The sequence below is a fragment of the Grampus griseus genome, assembly GCF_964374135.1.
Source record: "Grampus griseus genome assembly, chromosome: 20".
In the NCBI taxonomy this organism is placed as follows: domain Eukaryota; kingdom Metazoa; phylum Chordata; class Mammalia; order Artiodactyla; family Delphinidae; genus Grampus; species Grampus griseus.
Window position 1 is genome coordinate 21,570,224 of NC_139014.1, and position 15,131 is coordinate 21,585,354.

A 15,131-nucleotide genomic window follows, 5' to 3' on the forward strand; every position below is an offset into this window, starting at 1 on the left:
GGGGGGCCCGGCACCCGGTTGGGGGCGCAGCCTTGTTAGCCTCTCCCCCTCCTCCTCTTCCCCTCTCCGCAAACACCCTGAAGGAATGAGGTCACGTGGGTGAGTGGTGGGCGGGACCTACTCTTGTCTGGAGGAAAAAAGCCATTTTGTCTCCCCCCCGCCTCCGAACTCTGGTCCCTCCCCTCCCCCCTCCGTCCCCTCCCCTCCCCTCCCCTCTCTCCCTCCCACCCCAAACCGCTTTCACAAACTCCTTTCTTACCGTAGGTTTCTCCCCTCTCGCCGCCCGAGCGAGCGACACGGCTGCGGCCCCCCTCCCCTCCCTTCCCTCCCTCCCTCCCATCCCCCCCTCCCCGAGACCCACCGGACCCCGAACCCAGGTAAGCGGACGCGGACTCCCCTCTCCCTCCTTCTCCTACCCCGTAACCATCTGGGGACTGGGACTGGGAGCCGGTACCTCCTTCTTTACAAACCCCTGTGGGGGTAGGTTCTGAGCCGGGCCTTCTCGTGTCTCCGCCCCACCCCCGCCGGCCCCTGTCCTAGCTCGCCCCGTCCGCCTTTCTTTCTCCCTTTTTTCTCTCCTTTTCCTCCCTTCCAAGATGGCCGAAGTGCATTCCCCTTTTAACGATTTGGCGTCTCCCTCGACCACCACCTCTTTGTGCCTCAGCCCCCCTAGACCCTGCTCCCGAGGTAGCGAGGGGGAGGGTCCGAGGCAGCCACAAGGGCTTTGGGGCTCCGCGCTGGGGCGGATCTCTGCCCCACTAGCCCTCCCCACGAGCCAGCTCAGCTCCTGGACCTCTCCCACTACTCCTTTCGGTTTGGGGAGGGGTCGCTCTCGGTTTCTTCGTTGGGCACTGGGGCGTCGTGGACGCGCGAGGACTTGAGGCGGGGAGGAAGGGGACGAGCTTTTCGATTGCTGCGGGGCCGGGGGAGGGCGCTCTTCCCTGCCGGGACCGGTCGTCTCGGGCACCCCCCCCAGTCGGTCCCTTTCACCCCGCCATCCCGGGACTGGGCGCCCCGCCCCCTCCCCTCCCCGAGCCACCTCGGCGGAGCCTCTTTCTCCGGAACACCCCTCCTCGGGCCCCGCCGAAAGTTTGGCTCTAGGGAAGGTAGGAGCGGCCACCCGGTGACTGGGGTCTCTGATCTTCTGACCCAGGTTCCTGGGGATGCCGGGGTGGAGGGAGTAGAATGGAGATGGGGAAGATTTATCGCGATATTTCCTATCGCCCGCAGATGCAGGAGGGGGCTGGCGGACTGGCCGGTGTTCCACTGGGGAGCCCGGCTGCCCCCTCCTTTCCTAGGTCCTTCTGCTTCTATTTCTGAGAGGATGGGACCCCCCGGCGAGCAGACACCCCTGCCCCTCCTGTCTCCACGGGGGGCCCAGGCATGCCTCTCTCCCTCCCCCACAGCCCCCGTCTGCCCAGAATTGCTCCGGATGGCTTGAGGTGGGGAAGGAGGAGGCCTGGGGATGGTGAATTTGCCTGTAAATATTGTGGAAGCGTTGCCCCGCGCTTGCCCCTGGTCTTTGTCTCTCAGAGAGCCCCCCCAACCCCCGCCGTGCTGCCTCAGTCTCCAGGGCTCCCTGTCGCTGGGGGCGGGGGGCGGGTCTCCTGCTTGTCTCCCACTCCGTTCTTAAGCCTCCTTCTCTGGGCCTCTTGCAGTTTGCATCTGTTCCTGAAACTCTATAATTTCTCTTCCTCCCCCTCTCCACTCTGTTCCAAGGTGCTAGTACTTGGAGAAGGAGCATAAAGGCAGCTCTGTTATAGCTTTTCGGTGGGGAGGTTTTCCCCGGGGTTTCCTGGTTTGGAGTTGGGGGTTGAGGTCTGAGAGCTGTCTTTGGAATGAGGCAGGAAACAGGCCTGAGGTGAGTCTTGGGACTTGCGATCCAGAGTGTAGCTGGGTGGGGTTCAAGTTGAAGTCTTTGTGGGGGGTGCTCTCTCCTGCTTCTGGTCTTCCCTGGGAGATCTTGTTTGATGGAGCTGTTGCCATGGGAATGGAGAGAGCCTGAACAGGAAGAGGTGACATCTTCGTGCAGGTTGGATGCCCACCCCACTCCTCCAGCCTCTGGCCCCCAGAGCAAGGCTGGGAGCTGCACTGCCTTTGTTGCTGGAAGACTTATGTTATAATTTACCCTCGGTAGACCGGGGATGCGCAGAAGGGTGGTGTGTGTTTGCAGCTCTGGTTTCAGGCAGGGATGTCAGACTCTGTGCTCCTGGGGTGGGTGGGGGCGGCTTGTACATCTGGCAAGCGTGGGCCTGGCTCTGGTCTGGCTGTATGTGTGATGGGGTGTGTCTGTGTGTGTGTCTGGCCAAGTGTCTGGCCTTGTGTGTTGTGAATGTGAGAGAGAAACGGAGGGGGTGTGTCTGGCTGTGTGTGCATATGTGTGTGTGTATCTGTGTATATTTTGGATTTTTGTCTTTGTTTGATCTTAGGAAGCTGAGAGGTGGGAAAGGGAGGGAAGGTAGGGTGAGCCTGTCTTCAGGAGACTAGAGGACTTTTTTGATGCTGCTGGTGGGAGGCGCAGATCCTCCACCCAAGGTCAAGGATCAGGGAACATTGAGAGTTTGACAGCGTCCCAGACAGACCTCCACCCCCTACTCTCCCTACACACACACAAATACACAGGCTTGCACAACTGAACCCGAACTCCTGGGACCCAGCACAGTCTGGCTCACTGAGCTTCCACAGAGCCTGCTTCCATATCTGTATCAGGAAAGTCGGGTGAGGCCATTTGCCTCTGCCCCCTCTTTCTACTTCAAGGCGAGAATGTGTGCTGTTGGTGATGTTTTGGCCCATATGGCTCACTGAATGGTCTTCTGTGGAACCTGGAGTCCTGCTACCTTCCGCCTGCCTGGATGGAGTCAGGCCAGGCTTACTGGTTCCTTAGATGAGTAGGAAGCCCGGCCTGGGTCCCAGTGTGGAAAGAGCACTGGAACGGGAGTCAGGCTGCGTCTAGTCCTAGAACTGCCACTGAGTGACTGCATGACCTGAGACGAGTCACTTCTTTCTGAGTTTCTTCATCTGTAAAATGAAAGGACTCGACAAGATGCTTTCTAATAAGATTCCTTCCACCTCTGCCATTCTAGATGTCTGGATGTGACCTTCAGTGACTCTTCCCAAGACTTGGAGATTTTCTAGTGAGGGAGTTGGGTGAATTTCATGTGGAGGGAAAGCAGAGCAAAGAATTCTGTAGCTGGGCATCTGAAGGAGCAGAAAGGAACCTCTGGGTTATCAGAGATTGGCTATTTCTGCAGTGGAAAAAGAAAAAAAACTAACGCTGAGAGAAGTCGAAATTACGGGGGAGCTTCCAGAAAAAGACTGGTAAGAATGGAGAGATGGGGGGTGATCTCTATAAGTAGGGGGCTTTGAGAATGGGGAAAGACACAAGCCAGGCTTGGGTGGCAAGGAGGAGTTGGGGTTGGGTGCTGATCAAGCTCCTTTCCTGTCACTATAGCTGAAACCTGGGCCACCAGGGGCCAGGAGCAAGGGCTGTTCCACCATGATGCCTTTGCAAAGACAGTGGTTTGGGGACAGAAGATATTGAAGGACTTGCCCCCCGGTTGGGGGAGGTATTGTGGGTGGGAAACAGTGCTCAGGTCCACTGTGGGGATGTGGTCAGTACTGACCTGTGAAAGCCTCCAGAGCTCCACAGGGCCACTTCCAAATGGCCCTTGGTCTCCCTTTTTCTGCTTCTTGGGACTTGTCTCTCCCTCTCCTTCACCCTCAGGCTCTTCCCTAAGGTGATGGGAGCTGGAGGTCCAGCCAGTTGCAGCTGGGGAGGAGCTGAGTGTGAGGTGTGGGGCCCTGGGGCCTCATGGGGGGAGAGAGATGGTGAGTGGGTGAGGGAACAGAGCTCCTGTTTACAGTTGTTCTTGGTACCTGCTGGCAGGGCCCTGCAGGTAACCATGGCAATCAGGTGAGGAACCAATCAGTGCTTCTCCCCACCCCCAGCCCCAGAGGTCTGAGGCCCCTGGGGATGGGGCAGGGGGAGCAGGGAGTGTGGCAAGGGGGCTCATTTCTTAAAGGGAGAAGGAGGAGCATTTCATCCAGTAAGCACCACAGCTCTCGCCTTCACCCGTGCATCCAGAACAGAGCTTGAGGGGTAGTCTTGGTCTGAGTGCTTGCAGAAGTGAGAGGGTGAGGGTCACGGCCATTTGCTTAGGAGCTCTCGCACGTTGAGGCCACAGTTGGCCTGGAAGGAACTGCATGAGAGTTCTTAAAAGCAAGTGTCTGTTTTGAAAACACAGTGAGTATGTGAATGAGGTGGCTAAGGCAGTGTGAAGCGAGCGTGTGCGTGTGTGTGTGTGTGTGTGTGTGTGTGTGAGAGAGACAGAAAAGAAGGCATGAGATTTGCCAATAGCAACCAGGACCCCCATACATTATCAGACCCCCAAATGTTTTGTTTCTGGCTGTGCACACACCCTGAGATTCATCTGGACAAGGCGCACACATGGGGCAAGTAGTCACATGAGGTACCGTTGGGGGTCCAGCAGCATGTACGCATCCGATGGAGATTAAACACGCTCAGCGAGTCAGCCACTTGGAGTTTGTTCCCTCCTCCGGATGGTTGTAATAATATTTGGGCATCTTGCCAGGGGTTACTATGGGAACGACCAAACAGTGTAGTAGCCAGCAAGGCTTCTACATAATTATGAAGAGGGGACCCGTGCAGGGAGAGCTGGCTGAGGGGAGGCGGGAACCCCTTTCCTTCCTCGGGCCATGTCTGCAGGTCTTGGCTGCCGCGTCTCCACTGGCTCTGGGCTTGCTTGTTCCTCTCCGTCTGCCCTGCAACTTGGTGTCTCTCTCACATGTGGCCTTTGTGTCTCTCCATCTCTTTCGGTCTCTGGCCAGCCTCTGTTGGCTGTTTGGGTCCTGGCCAAACTCATTCTGGGGTCTCTATAGAAACTGCTGATTCCCAGCTGTGAATTTTGGGTCCTAGAAAACCCAGCGTGTTGGCTTTAGAAATCTTTCTGGAAAGGAGAGAAGGATGTATGTTGTAAAAGAGCTGTCGGGACTTGGCCGCCCTCCCCAGCCCTGCCCCTTGGGCTTCTACTCTGGGAAAGAGGAGGGAGGTACCATTGCTCCTGGGCACAGGCTGGATTTCTACACCAAGAAGTAAGCACGTCAGCCAGTCCAGACCTGGGCTGTGCCTTTCCTCCCCGGACCCCGCCCGGGCCTGGCTGGGCACTCGGTGGGCTGTGGGGAGAACTTTCTGCATAGCTTTGGCAGGCATCTCTGAGAGCCTGTGGTCTGTCACCGGGCAGCTTGTGGCCGGGTTGCAGACAGGATACGGCGGGTGGGTAGCAGTGCCCACGTGGGGAGATTCCTGTGCGCCTGGGAGGGGCAGCGTGCAGCAGGCTCTTTGTCGGGGCCCGTGGTGGCCTTCCTGTGGAAGGGGCAGTAGCAGTCTTTTTGCCCAGACTTTGCAGTTAACCTGCAGAGTCCAGGGCTGGGCCAGGGGGCGGGTTGGAGCCGTGTGTTCCCAACTTTGGGCACATAAGGACCATCCTCAGTACTTCCTGCTTGAGCACCAGGCCTAGAACCTGCATGGTCAACATATGGTGCATTTCCAGGGAGCTGCTCCGGGGCTGGGGCTGGATGCAGCAGTGCAAGGATGAGTTATGGGGTGCCCCCTTCAGCCTTAGGGCGGATGTGCCCCCAGTGTTTCCAGGGAACGCATCCTGGAGAAGGAGTGATGGGATGGAAGGACAGTAGGATGGATTAGAAAGACCCAGTCAGGAGTCTAAGTTTCCTCATAGTTCTTAGTGAGTTCACTTGAGTGAATATGGCTTGGGATCAGGGAGATTTTTTAAAACTCCATTCTCTTCCATTTTCATGCCTCCCCACATCCTCTGGAGAGTTGAGTAGTACTTCCTGTGGTCTAACCTCAGTCTTTCTGCTGTCCTGAGATAGAACCTGACCTTGTTGCTCAAGGTCGTGAGATCTCCAGAGCCCCTGGCACCCAGTGAACACTCACAGGGGGTCAGAAAGAACCATCCCCACATGTGCACCTTGTCCGGCCTTAAAGGGAAAGGAAGGGCCTTGGGCCCAGGAGCGGTGTCGCTTGTGGGGCAGGTGGAGTAGAGTGTGGGAGGGGCTCTTGGCTCTGTGGGTTCCTGATTCCATGTTTGTTTCCCAGGGTGACGCTCCCCAGTCCCCTGCCCCCCACCCCGGCATCATGCATCGGACCACACGGATTAAAATCACGGAGCTGAACCCTCACCTCATGTGTGCCCTCTGCGGGGGGTACTTCATCGATGCCACTACCATCGTGGAGTGCTTGCATTCCTGTGAGTTGAGTCGAGGGGCTGCTCCTCGGGTGGGTGGCCTCTGCCCTGAAGAGCAAATACGTCCATGTGTCTGGTGAGGGTCCCAGGTCCCTGAGAGGCTGCCTTGGAGGGGATACTGGAGGGTTCAGCTCAGAAGTTCATTTGGGGAACTTTTACCTGAAATCTCAGTTCTCTCCTTGCATCTCTGTGCCTGAAATTGCGCTCCCGGAAGGTGCAGGTGCCCTGGTGTGCACCACGGGCTGGTGGCTGGGGGTCGAGGACCCTGCAATAGGGTGTCTAATAGGTTGGCGGGGCTTGGGACTTGGGACTCACCTTTACACACACACACACACACACACACACACACACACACACACACACACACACACACACACACACACACACACACACACACACACACACACACACACACACACACACACACACACACACACACACACACACACACACACACAATCTGTCCTCCCCCAAGGATGGATGATAAGGGGCACAGTTGCCATCTGTGCGGGAACAAGGTGGAGAAGAGGGGATACCTGAGCCCGAGCAGGGGGCATGGGGGCTGGTCCTGGGGGATGAAGGGGACTCTGACTCTTCCTCCTCTCTCCACACCCTTCTGCCAAGTCTGCAAAACCTGCATTGTGCGCTACCTGGAGACCAACAAGTACTGCCCCATGTGCGACGTACAGGTCCACAAAACCCGGCCGCTGCTGAGCATCAGGTGGGCCCAGCACGTCCTCCTGTCCCCGCCCGTCCTCTGGGGCAGCTGCCCTCTGTCCCCCAGCCCTCCTTGCTTCCTGAAGCCAGGCTGGCAGGTGGAGGAGAAGCGCCAGGCATGGACCGAATCCCCTTCCTTCCCTCAGGGGTGTATCCAGCTGAGAAGTTCTAGAGAGGTAGAGGCAAGGCCTCTAGGGACCCCCATGCCTGGGCCCTGGGTCTCAGGAAGGGAGGTGGGAAGAAGGGGCCCCAGGCTGGAGAGTCGGTGTGACGTGGTTGCCAGCAGGCCCCTGTGTGCTTCTTTCCAGATCTGACAAAACCCTTCAAGACATCGTCTACAAATTAGTCCCTGGGCTTTTTAAAGGTACCTACACCCTTCGTTGTCCTGCCACCCCCCACCCCCCACTGCCCAAGCGTGTTGCCCCCCGCCTCAGCCTGCTCCCTCTCTTCTAGATGAGATGAAACGGAGGCGGGATTTCTACGCAGCCTACCCCCTGACAGAAGGTGAGTGTGTTCACGTGTGTGCGCGTGGGTGCTGCCCCAGGTATAAGGGCCAGATGCATGGAGGGCCGGTGGGCACCGCACACGGCCTCCCCAGCCCAGGGGTGTCTGGGCTCACCGCACTGAGCTCTTGAGATCCCTGGGTCCGTGGTGGGGCTCCTGTCCCCCCCTCCTAGGCCAACGCCTCAGAGCTCTCTCCTTCCGCAGTTCCCAATGGCTCCAACGAGGACCGTGGTGAGGTTCTGGAACAGGAGAAGGGGGCTCTGAGCGACGATGAGATCGTCAGCCTCTCCATCGAGTTCTATGAAGGCGTCAGGCAAGTCTGGCCCGTGCCTGGTCCTTTTGGGGTCCTAGGCTGGGTCCCTTCTCCCATGCCATCCCCATTCCCCTGGGAGGAAAGGGTGCTTCCAGGAGGGCCTTCCGGATGTGTGCAGTTAGATCCTGCCTACACCAGGGTCTCCCTTGCTTCATTCCTTCTCCTTCTGCAGGGACCGGGAAGAGAAGAAGGGCCCCCTGGAAAATGGGGATGGTGACAAGGAGAAAGTGAGTGCTGGGGCCTGCCCAGGAGCGGGGTGTGGGCTGGGAGAGAGTGCCGGGGTGGACCCCAGCCCTTGGGTGCCTCTCCCCCACCAGACAGGGGTGCGCTTCCTGCGGTGCCCAGCAGCCATGACGGTCATGCATCTCGCCAAGTTTCTCCGCAACAAGATGGATGTGCCCAGCAAGTACAAGGTGGGTCCCTGGTCCCTTTTGAAAAACGCGTCCGTGTGTGGATGTATCTGACAATCTGTGCGTCTCAGCCATGGTTCAGGGCTGGCTGGGTGTCACCGAGGGCCTGCACGGTTGTGTAACTGAGCCCGTGTAGAAGGGTAACTGAAAACTAGATTGGGGTGGGGCAGTCTGCGTCTGCTGAAGCCAGTGTGCAGAGGTGCAGGAGACCAAGATGGTGTGTGTGTGTGTGTGTACATGCTTGCACGTTTAGAACTATGGCAGAGACGTGTGTGTAAAAATGCAGGGCCTTACCTGGGCCAGCTGGCTGTGGGAATGCTAGTCTCAAATTGCCAAGGAGCTCGAGGACATCGCTTCTCAAACTTGAACATGTATGTGATCCCCTAGAGAGCTTGTTGAAATGCAGGTGCAGGTTCTTTTTTTCTTTTGGCTGTGCCTAGAGGCATGCGGAGTCCTAACCACTGGACCGCCAGGGAAGTCCCAAAATGCAGATTCTGATTGAGTAGATTTTGCATTTCTGGCAAGCTCCCAGGTGCTTCCGGTGCTGTTGGTCCATGGACTGTTGAGGCTCTAGGACGGTGGATCCCAAACTTTGCTACATGTCAGAATTACGTGAGGGGTTGCCTGTCGAGATTAAAACTCGATTCATGTCATACCAGTTAAAACCATCTCTGGGAGTGAGGTCCAAGCACTGGTGTGATTCCACGGTGCAGCCTGGGTGAGAGTCGTTGCTCCACAAGTTCCTTCTCACCTGGGCCTTTTCTTTGCCTGTTAGCTCCTCTGGAGAACATGCCAGAGATAGAAGGGGACCCAGACCACCGTGTGGATTGCTGGGGCTGGGGCTGTTGATGATGTGGGTATCTTCCCTTCCCACCTGCTGGTCAGGAGTGATGTTGGAACAACTCTGATAGGGAAGTCGAATCCATCATGAAACCCCAGAGTAATGAGGGACCACCTGCTTGGAGCCTCTTTGCCAAACAGCTGGAGGCTTGAGCTGCGTCCTCCCGTTCCTCCTCCAGGTTGAGGTTCTCTATGAGGACGAGCCGCTGAAGGAATACTATACCCTCATGGACATCGCCTACATCTACCCCTGGCGGCGGGTGAGTGGGTGGGGTGGTACCAGCAAGGGGACAGGGCCGAAAGGGGACACGGGGCCATCACGTGGGCCACCCTGCTCTAATCACAGTTTATCCCTCGTCTCATGAGCTGGACATGTCCAGGGTGGCCTGCCACACACCAGGTACGCCTCCGGACGCTCTCTCACTGATGACTTTCCGCACTCAGAAGGAGAAAAGGACCCCTGGGCAGCCCACGTGCCCCAGCTGGGTGTGGAGGAGTGAACTTTGCCTTCTGCTCTTTGGCCTCCCTCTCTCCTTTTTCTGTCTCTGGTCTCACGTGCGCTCTCTTCCTCTCTGGGTCTCTGTGTGCCCCTGTCTCTCCGGCCTTGCTTGGTCAGTCCCACGTCGCGTGTCTCCTCCTCTCTCTCTCCAGTCTTTCTCCTCTCCAAGGCCCGGACCTTCCCTTCTCCCTGTTTGGGTGCCGTGGGGTGAAGGTGGGTGGCTGCCCCATTAGCCTCTTTCTCCTGACACCCTCCCCTCCCCTCTCCCTGCAGAATGGCCCTCTCCCCCTCAAGTATCGCGTCCAGCCAGCCTGCAAGCGGCTCACCTTGCCCACAGCGCCCACCCCCTCCGAGGGCACCAATACCAGCGGGGCGTCTGAGTGTGAGTCAGTCAGCGACAAGGCTCCCAGCCCTGCCACCCTGCCGGCCACCTCCTCCTCCCTGCCCAGCCCAGCTACCCCCTCCCATGGCTCTCCCAGCTCCCATGGCCCCTCGGCCCCCCACCCGACCTCCCCCACGCCCCCCGCCACAGCCAGTGGGGCCACCACAGCTGCCAACGGGGGCACCTCGAACTGCCTGCAGACACCGCCTTCCACCAGCAGGGGGCGCAAGATGACTGTCAACGGAGCTCCCGTGCCCCCCTTAACTTGAGGAAAGGGACCCTCTCCCTCCTTTTCCAGCTATGCCTCTCCACCCCTCCACTTTTTCTGGGCCCCCTTTTCCACCTCTTCTACTTTCCCCAGCTCCCCCCACCTTAGGGGTCGGGGATGGGTTTTATAAATAAATCTATATATATATGTACATAGGAAAAACCAAATATACATACTTATTTTCTATGGACCAACCAGATTAATTTAAATGCCACAGGAAACAAACTTGATGTGTGTGTGTATGCGTGGGGGATGGGGTGCTCAATTTTAGGCGGTCTTGTGTAATTTGCTCTGCTCTTTTTGGGGGTGCCTAGAGGTGGATTGGTGGGGCCACTTGAGGCTCGGTGAAGCCCTGCCCCATCCTCCTTCTGTTTCCCAAGGCATATGCGGTGTTGGAGGGGCCCCCACCAACCCCCAAAGCTTTAGGCACGACTTGAACTGGCTGTGTATGAGGTCCACCCTGCTTCTCTCCCCATCTTGGCTGCTGTCCTGCCCTGACCCTGACCAGTACCCTCCCCCCCACCATTGTTGAATGTCCAGAGAATTGCTAAGACAGTGCCTTTCACAAACGCAGCCTATCCCCTGGTTCTGAGGAGCAAGTGGGCAGTGGAGAGGGCATCTCCCTTACCTCCTCCTCTTGCAGTAGAAACTTTGTGTAATAGATAGTTCTGCCTTTTTTTTTTTCCCCTGTGTGTGTGGCCTTTGCATCATTTATCTTGTGGAAAAGAAGACTGAGGCCACAGAAGACCTCAGCCCTTGAACTTCCACTGTGGTGTCAGCATTGTAAACCGCTTCACCCCCTTCCTCCACGCCCCCCACCCAGGAGCCCGCACTAGCAAGGCGGATGGGGAAGTCTCACCTCGGGGCCTGTAGTGGAGAGGTGGAAGGGGGGGTGTTGACCTCAGATAAGCACAGACCCCAGATTTTGCCAAAGGCAAACAGTCCTCCAGTGCCCTCCCCACCCGCAGCTGAGGCCAAGTCAGGAAAGAACAACAGGCATCTAAAAGCACAAGAAGACAGAACCTGTGAGATCTGACCTCAGCTCCATCCCAAGAAGTCAAGTGGTCTTCCCCCTGAGGGGCAGACCCCAACAGACCCCTGCCCACCAGTTCTTCCTCCAATGGACATAGGTCAGATCGGGACGAGGGGAGGAGGCAAGACTATCACAGCCTATGTGTTTGGGGTCAGGTGTCCCCCAGTGGGTTTGTCTGTGTTCACGCCTCGTCCTGTGTCTGAGGTGCCATGGCTGTATCCTCCTCCTGGGACATCTGTATCTCCTGGCTTTGTAATAAATGCTGCGTACTCTCCAGAGCCTGTAGTTCTTTGGGACAGACGGGACAGGGAAAGGGTGGCTGGGTGCCCTGGCCTCCTCCTCTTGTCTCTGGGCTCAGCCTGCCTTGGGGGACCCTATATGGAGTGAACCTCAACTGCCCCCTCCCTGTGGCCAGTCAGGTGTCCCCAGCCCATGTTAAGATCCTGAAGGGGGACCGGTCACGTCCCTCACACCAGTGACCACAAGAACGCCACTCTGGGCCGGCATGCCTATTTAATGCCATCTTTGCCAGCAGGCATTGGGGCAGGGGCCAGTTCCAGCCACCCCAGACTGGAGACCTCGGGTTACGGGAGCAAGTCCTTCACGAGCCAGCTACGGGTACTGGGGTCCCTGGGGTGACCCCTTCTTGGGCCGGTCAGCAGCCGCCCCCTCAGAGTGGGGAGCCCACTTCTGCCTTCTGCACCCGCTCACTCCTGTGGGTGCCATCGCAGTACGGGGGCTTCTGGGTGGCCTTGCAGGTACAGAGCGCCACCATGCGGGTCTCCCGGGCCTTGAACTTGAGTGGGGATAGGCCAGTGCGTTTGAAGAAGTGGGAGCCATCACAGAAGGGCTGGTGAGGGAAAGAAAGAAAGTTAGAGACCCAACCCCACCTGCTGAGGCCGGGCAGGGCTGGGAGAAGCAGCACACGGGGCTCAGGGCCCAGACTCCTAAGTGATGCTGCCTGTGTTCGCTACCACACCTGTCTCATCTGTAACGTGACAGTAAAAAGAGTAGCGTCATCCCAAGAAAATAAAATGCTTTATGGTTATCATGCACTTTGCCTGTAGAAAGTGTTCAGTAAGTATGAGTCTTTACAGGAGTAGTTTCTGGGGTTCCCAGAGGACCAGGACACAAGAACAATTTTCAAAGCGAAATGGGCCCTTAGGTATCAGCCATGTTTACGCTGATAGGTGTTTTTTCTGTTGTTTTTTTAATGGCTCTGAGTCTCCACTGGTTCACGAAATTCATTTCCTTCTCCACATTCTTGGGGTAAAAACTTCTCTGGGTGGGCTTTAAGACTGGGGTATCAATTTTGTTTGGCTCCAGGAAATAACTGGGAAGGGGGGAAGGGGACATCCCACAGCAAACTGGCTGCCTGGTGTGAGCATCTATGCCCTTCCATCCTGGAAGGTGTTCCTGGGTAATGGAAACAGGCCCAGAGAGGTGGTTAGCTAGTTAGTTAATGGCAGAGCTGGACCCAAGGCCTCTTGGCCTTGGAGTCAGGGTGGGATAGGAGAATGGATGAGAGAAGTGTGCAGATAAAAATAAGCAACCTGTCCCAGAGGGCAAGAGGCAGAGAGGCACAGAGGGCCCTCCTGTGCTAGGCCTCACCCGTGGGCTGCACAGCGCCACCCCCGTGAGGACCTGCTCAAAGTCCACAGCAAATCAGTGGCAAAGCGGGACTCGGGTCCCTGGGCTGCTGACACCACGCCATGCTGATTGGAGGAACACAGTTCAGAGCCCGCTCAAGAAAGAAAGGGACCCCGGAGGCTAAGAATATGGGGCAGGTTCCTGCTGGACGAAAGGCTCCTGGAGCAGAAGAGAGAAGGAGTTGGGAGCAGGCCGCCAGGCTGACAAGACAGCAAGAAACCAGGGAAGTCACAGAAACTGATGGAGGGTTTTCAGGAGCAGATGCCAGGAAGGGGCACACAGGGCCAGAGAGGCTGTGCAAAGTCTGCCCAATGCTGGGGTCCAAGGCCTGGGAACCTTTGACCCAGATGCTTCCTAGGAGGAAGAAGGAGAGAGGGGAGAGAGAGACAGGGCAGAGCCCGGAGCCTCTGAGAAGGAGGGAGCACCGGAAGAGGAGGACAGAACCCTGGCTCCACCCGACCGGCCCCGGGACTGAGTTTCTGTCTCTCTGGCTGCATCCTGAAGGAGGGATGCAGAGAACGGTGAGCTCAGGGCTGTGAGTGGCGCTGGCCTGAGAGTATCCCTCCCCACCAGTCTCCCTTGTTGTCCCTCAGGTATGTGTGGGAAAAAGAGGAACGTCTTGGGTGGGAGTTCCTGGGCAACATGTAGCGTCCCCAGCCACAGCTGTCATATATCAACGGGAAGGGGGACACAGGTCTCTCACCTGCTTCTTGCTGTGGCCACACACACACCACCTGTAGGTTTTCCCAGCCACCAGCTCCACCTTGATGGGTGTTTTCAGGGCCACCACGGACTTGGCTGGGGTTTGGGGGAACCATTGGGCCTGTGGCAGAGAAGATGAGGGAGTGAGGGTCAGCTCATGCCCTGGAAGCACTTTCTCGCCTGTGGCCTTGTCCAGTTTCCCAAGAGCCTTGGCTGGTGACAGGCTTCCTCTGCAGGAGGCTGATCTGATGCCACCCTGCAAGGACACTCCCCCCAGGACACCATAAGGCCCCTGAGCTCCAGACAGAGAAGAGATTTCAAGGCCATGCAAGCACATAGGTTTCGGGGTCCAGGCCTTCCTTTCAAACCCTGGCTCTCACCTGGGTGCAAGGGACGGGAGGCTCAGGATCCTGCCAGCCTAGGCGGGGGTAACTGCACCTAGGGCTGGGTTTATCAGGCACCGCTGTTCTCAGGGCAGAAGCCTGCTCCCTGCCCTGTGCCCTCTGGCCACTCTATCTCCCCTGAGCCATCGGGAAGGTAGCTATGGACAAGGCAGTCTCAGGCTGAAATCTACAAAGCAGGGCTGACCCATTCTGGTTCCCTCCTCTGGTCTCTACCTTTGGGGTCTCTGGGCCTGGGGGACTAGGGCAGAGAGAAGTGGAAACGGGGTATTGGTGGGTAGTACTTACCAGCCAGGAGGTGATGTCCCGTCTCTGGTTCAGCTTCTGCAAGGCAAGCAGGCATCGCAAGACGGTGGTTTGGAAACAGAAAAATATAAAGTCAACGGAAAGCGGAAGACTTCCAGAGGGAAGTCATCTGGGAGGGAAGAGACGACAGGGCTTAGGCGAGTGGGAGAAATATGAGGGTAAGAATAAGGGATCCCAAGAGAGGAACGGGAATTGCTGGGGGAGGTGCTGGCACCCAGCGGGCGCTCAGGGAGGGCTGCGAAGGACCAGGCGACGTAGGGGCTTCAGGGACGCTCAGCCGAGGGGCTGGCGGGGCGGGCTTGGGAGGGGAGTCGGGGGGGCCGGCCGGCGGGGCCGCGGCTGCTCACCAGGGCCGCCGGCCTCAGGAGCGCCCCCGCGCCGCCCATGTCGGCCCCGCTGCCGCCAGCGCGCCGGCTCCGCCTCGCGCCCCGGTCACCTTCCCGCTTCCCCGCCTCCCAGCGGCCCGGCCCCGCCTCGGCCCGGAAGACGCTGCGGGGCTCGCGCGGTGCGGGCCGCGGGCCTGCGCAAGCCGACCAGCCCCAGCCGCCGGAAGTCGGGCCGAGGAGCCGACCCCGCAGCCGCCTAGGGGGCCCCGGGGTGTGGAGGGCTCTCCGGCGCCCCCTTTGGTTCCCGCGTGTCTGCGAATGACCCGCGCGGAGCATCGCCGCTCATTTCCTTGCCTGCGCCTCCCGGGCCCCCCACTTGCGAGCGGGGACCCTGACCGGAACCGTTTTCTCTTGCGGAGCCTTAGGGCAGTGCTTCTAGAAGCGCGGTGCGGACACATCTCGTCGCCTCGGGAGCTTGTTTTATCGGATTCGCGCC

The 15,131-nt window shown here is 58.2% G+C and overlaps 2 protein-coding genes across 3 annotated transcripts; one reads left to right on the forward strand and one right to left on the reverse strand.

The window, feature by feature from the left end:
• Window positions 1–260: 260 nt before the first annotated feature.
• On the forward strand, window positions 261–11,524 carry PCGF2 (polycomb group ring finger 2). Of its 2 annotated transcripts, XM_082679513.1 has the most exons (11): window positions 261–377; window positions 3,084–3,318; window positions 6,137–6,287; window positions 6,909–7,005; window positions 7,310–7,365; window positions 7,455–7,505; window positions 7,710–7,818; window positions 7,991–8,045; window positions 8,136–8,231; window positions 9,248–9,328; window positions 9,841–11,524. In XM_082679513.1, the coding sequence occupies exons 2-11, from the start codon at window positions 3,157–3,159 to the stop codon at window positions 10,216–10,218; spliced, it is 1,236 nt and encodes a 411-aa protein (XP_082535639.1). In that variant the 5' UTR covers window positions 261–377; window positions 3,084–3,156; the 3' UTR covers window positions 10,219–11,524. The 2 variants fall into 2 exon arrangements, with proteins under 2 accessions (XP_082535639.1, XP_082535640.1); XM_082679514.1 differs by lacking the exon at window positions 3,084–3,318 and having other exon boundaries at window positions 277–377.
• A 230-nt stretch (window positions 11,525–11,754) lies between these two features.
• Window positions 11,755–14,856, reverse strand: CISD3 (CDGSH iron sulfur domain 3). The gene is made up of 4 exons (XM_082678555.1): window positions 14,657–14,856; window positions 14,292–14,327; window positions 13,604–13,723; window positions 11,755–12,100 (listed from the first exon to the last, which is right to left on the reverse strand). Exons 1-4 carry the CDS (start codon window positions 14,693–14,695, stop codon window positions 11,921–11,923), a joined length of 375 nt encoding a protein of 124 aa, XP_082534681.1. The 5' UTR covers window positions 14,696–14,856; the 3' UTR covers window positions 11,755–11,920.
• Between the last annotated feature and the right edge of the window lie 275 nt (window positions 14,857–15,131).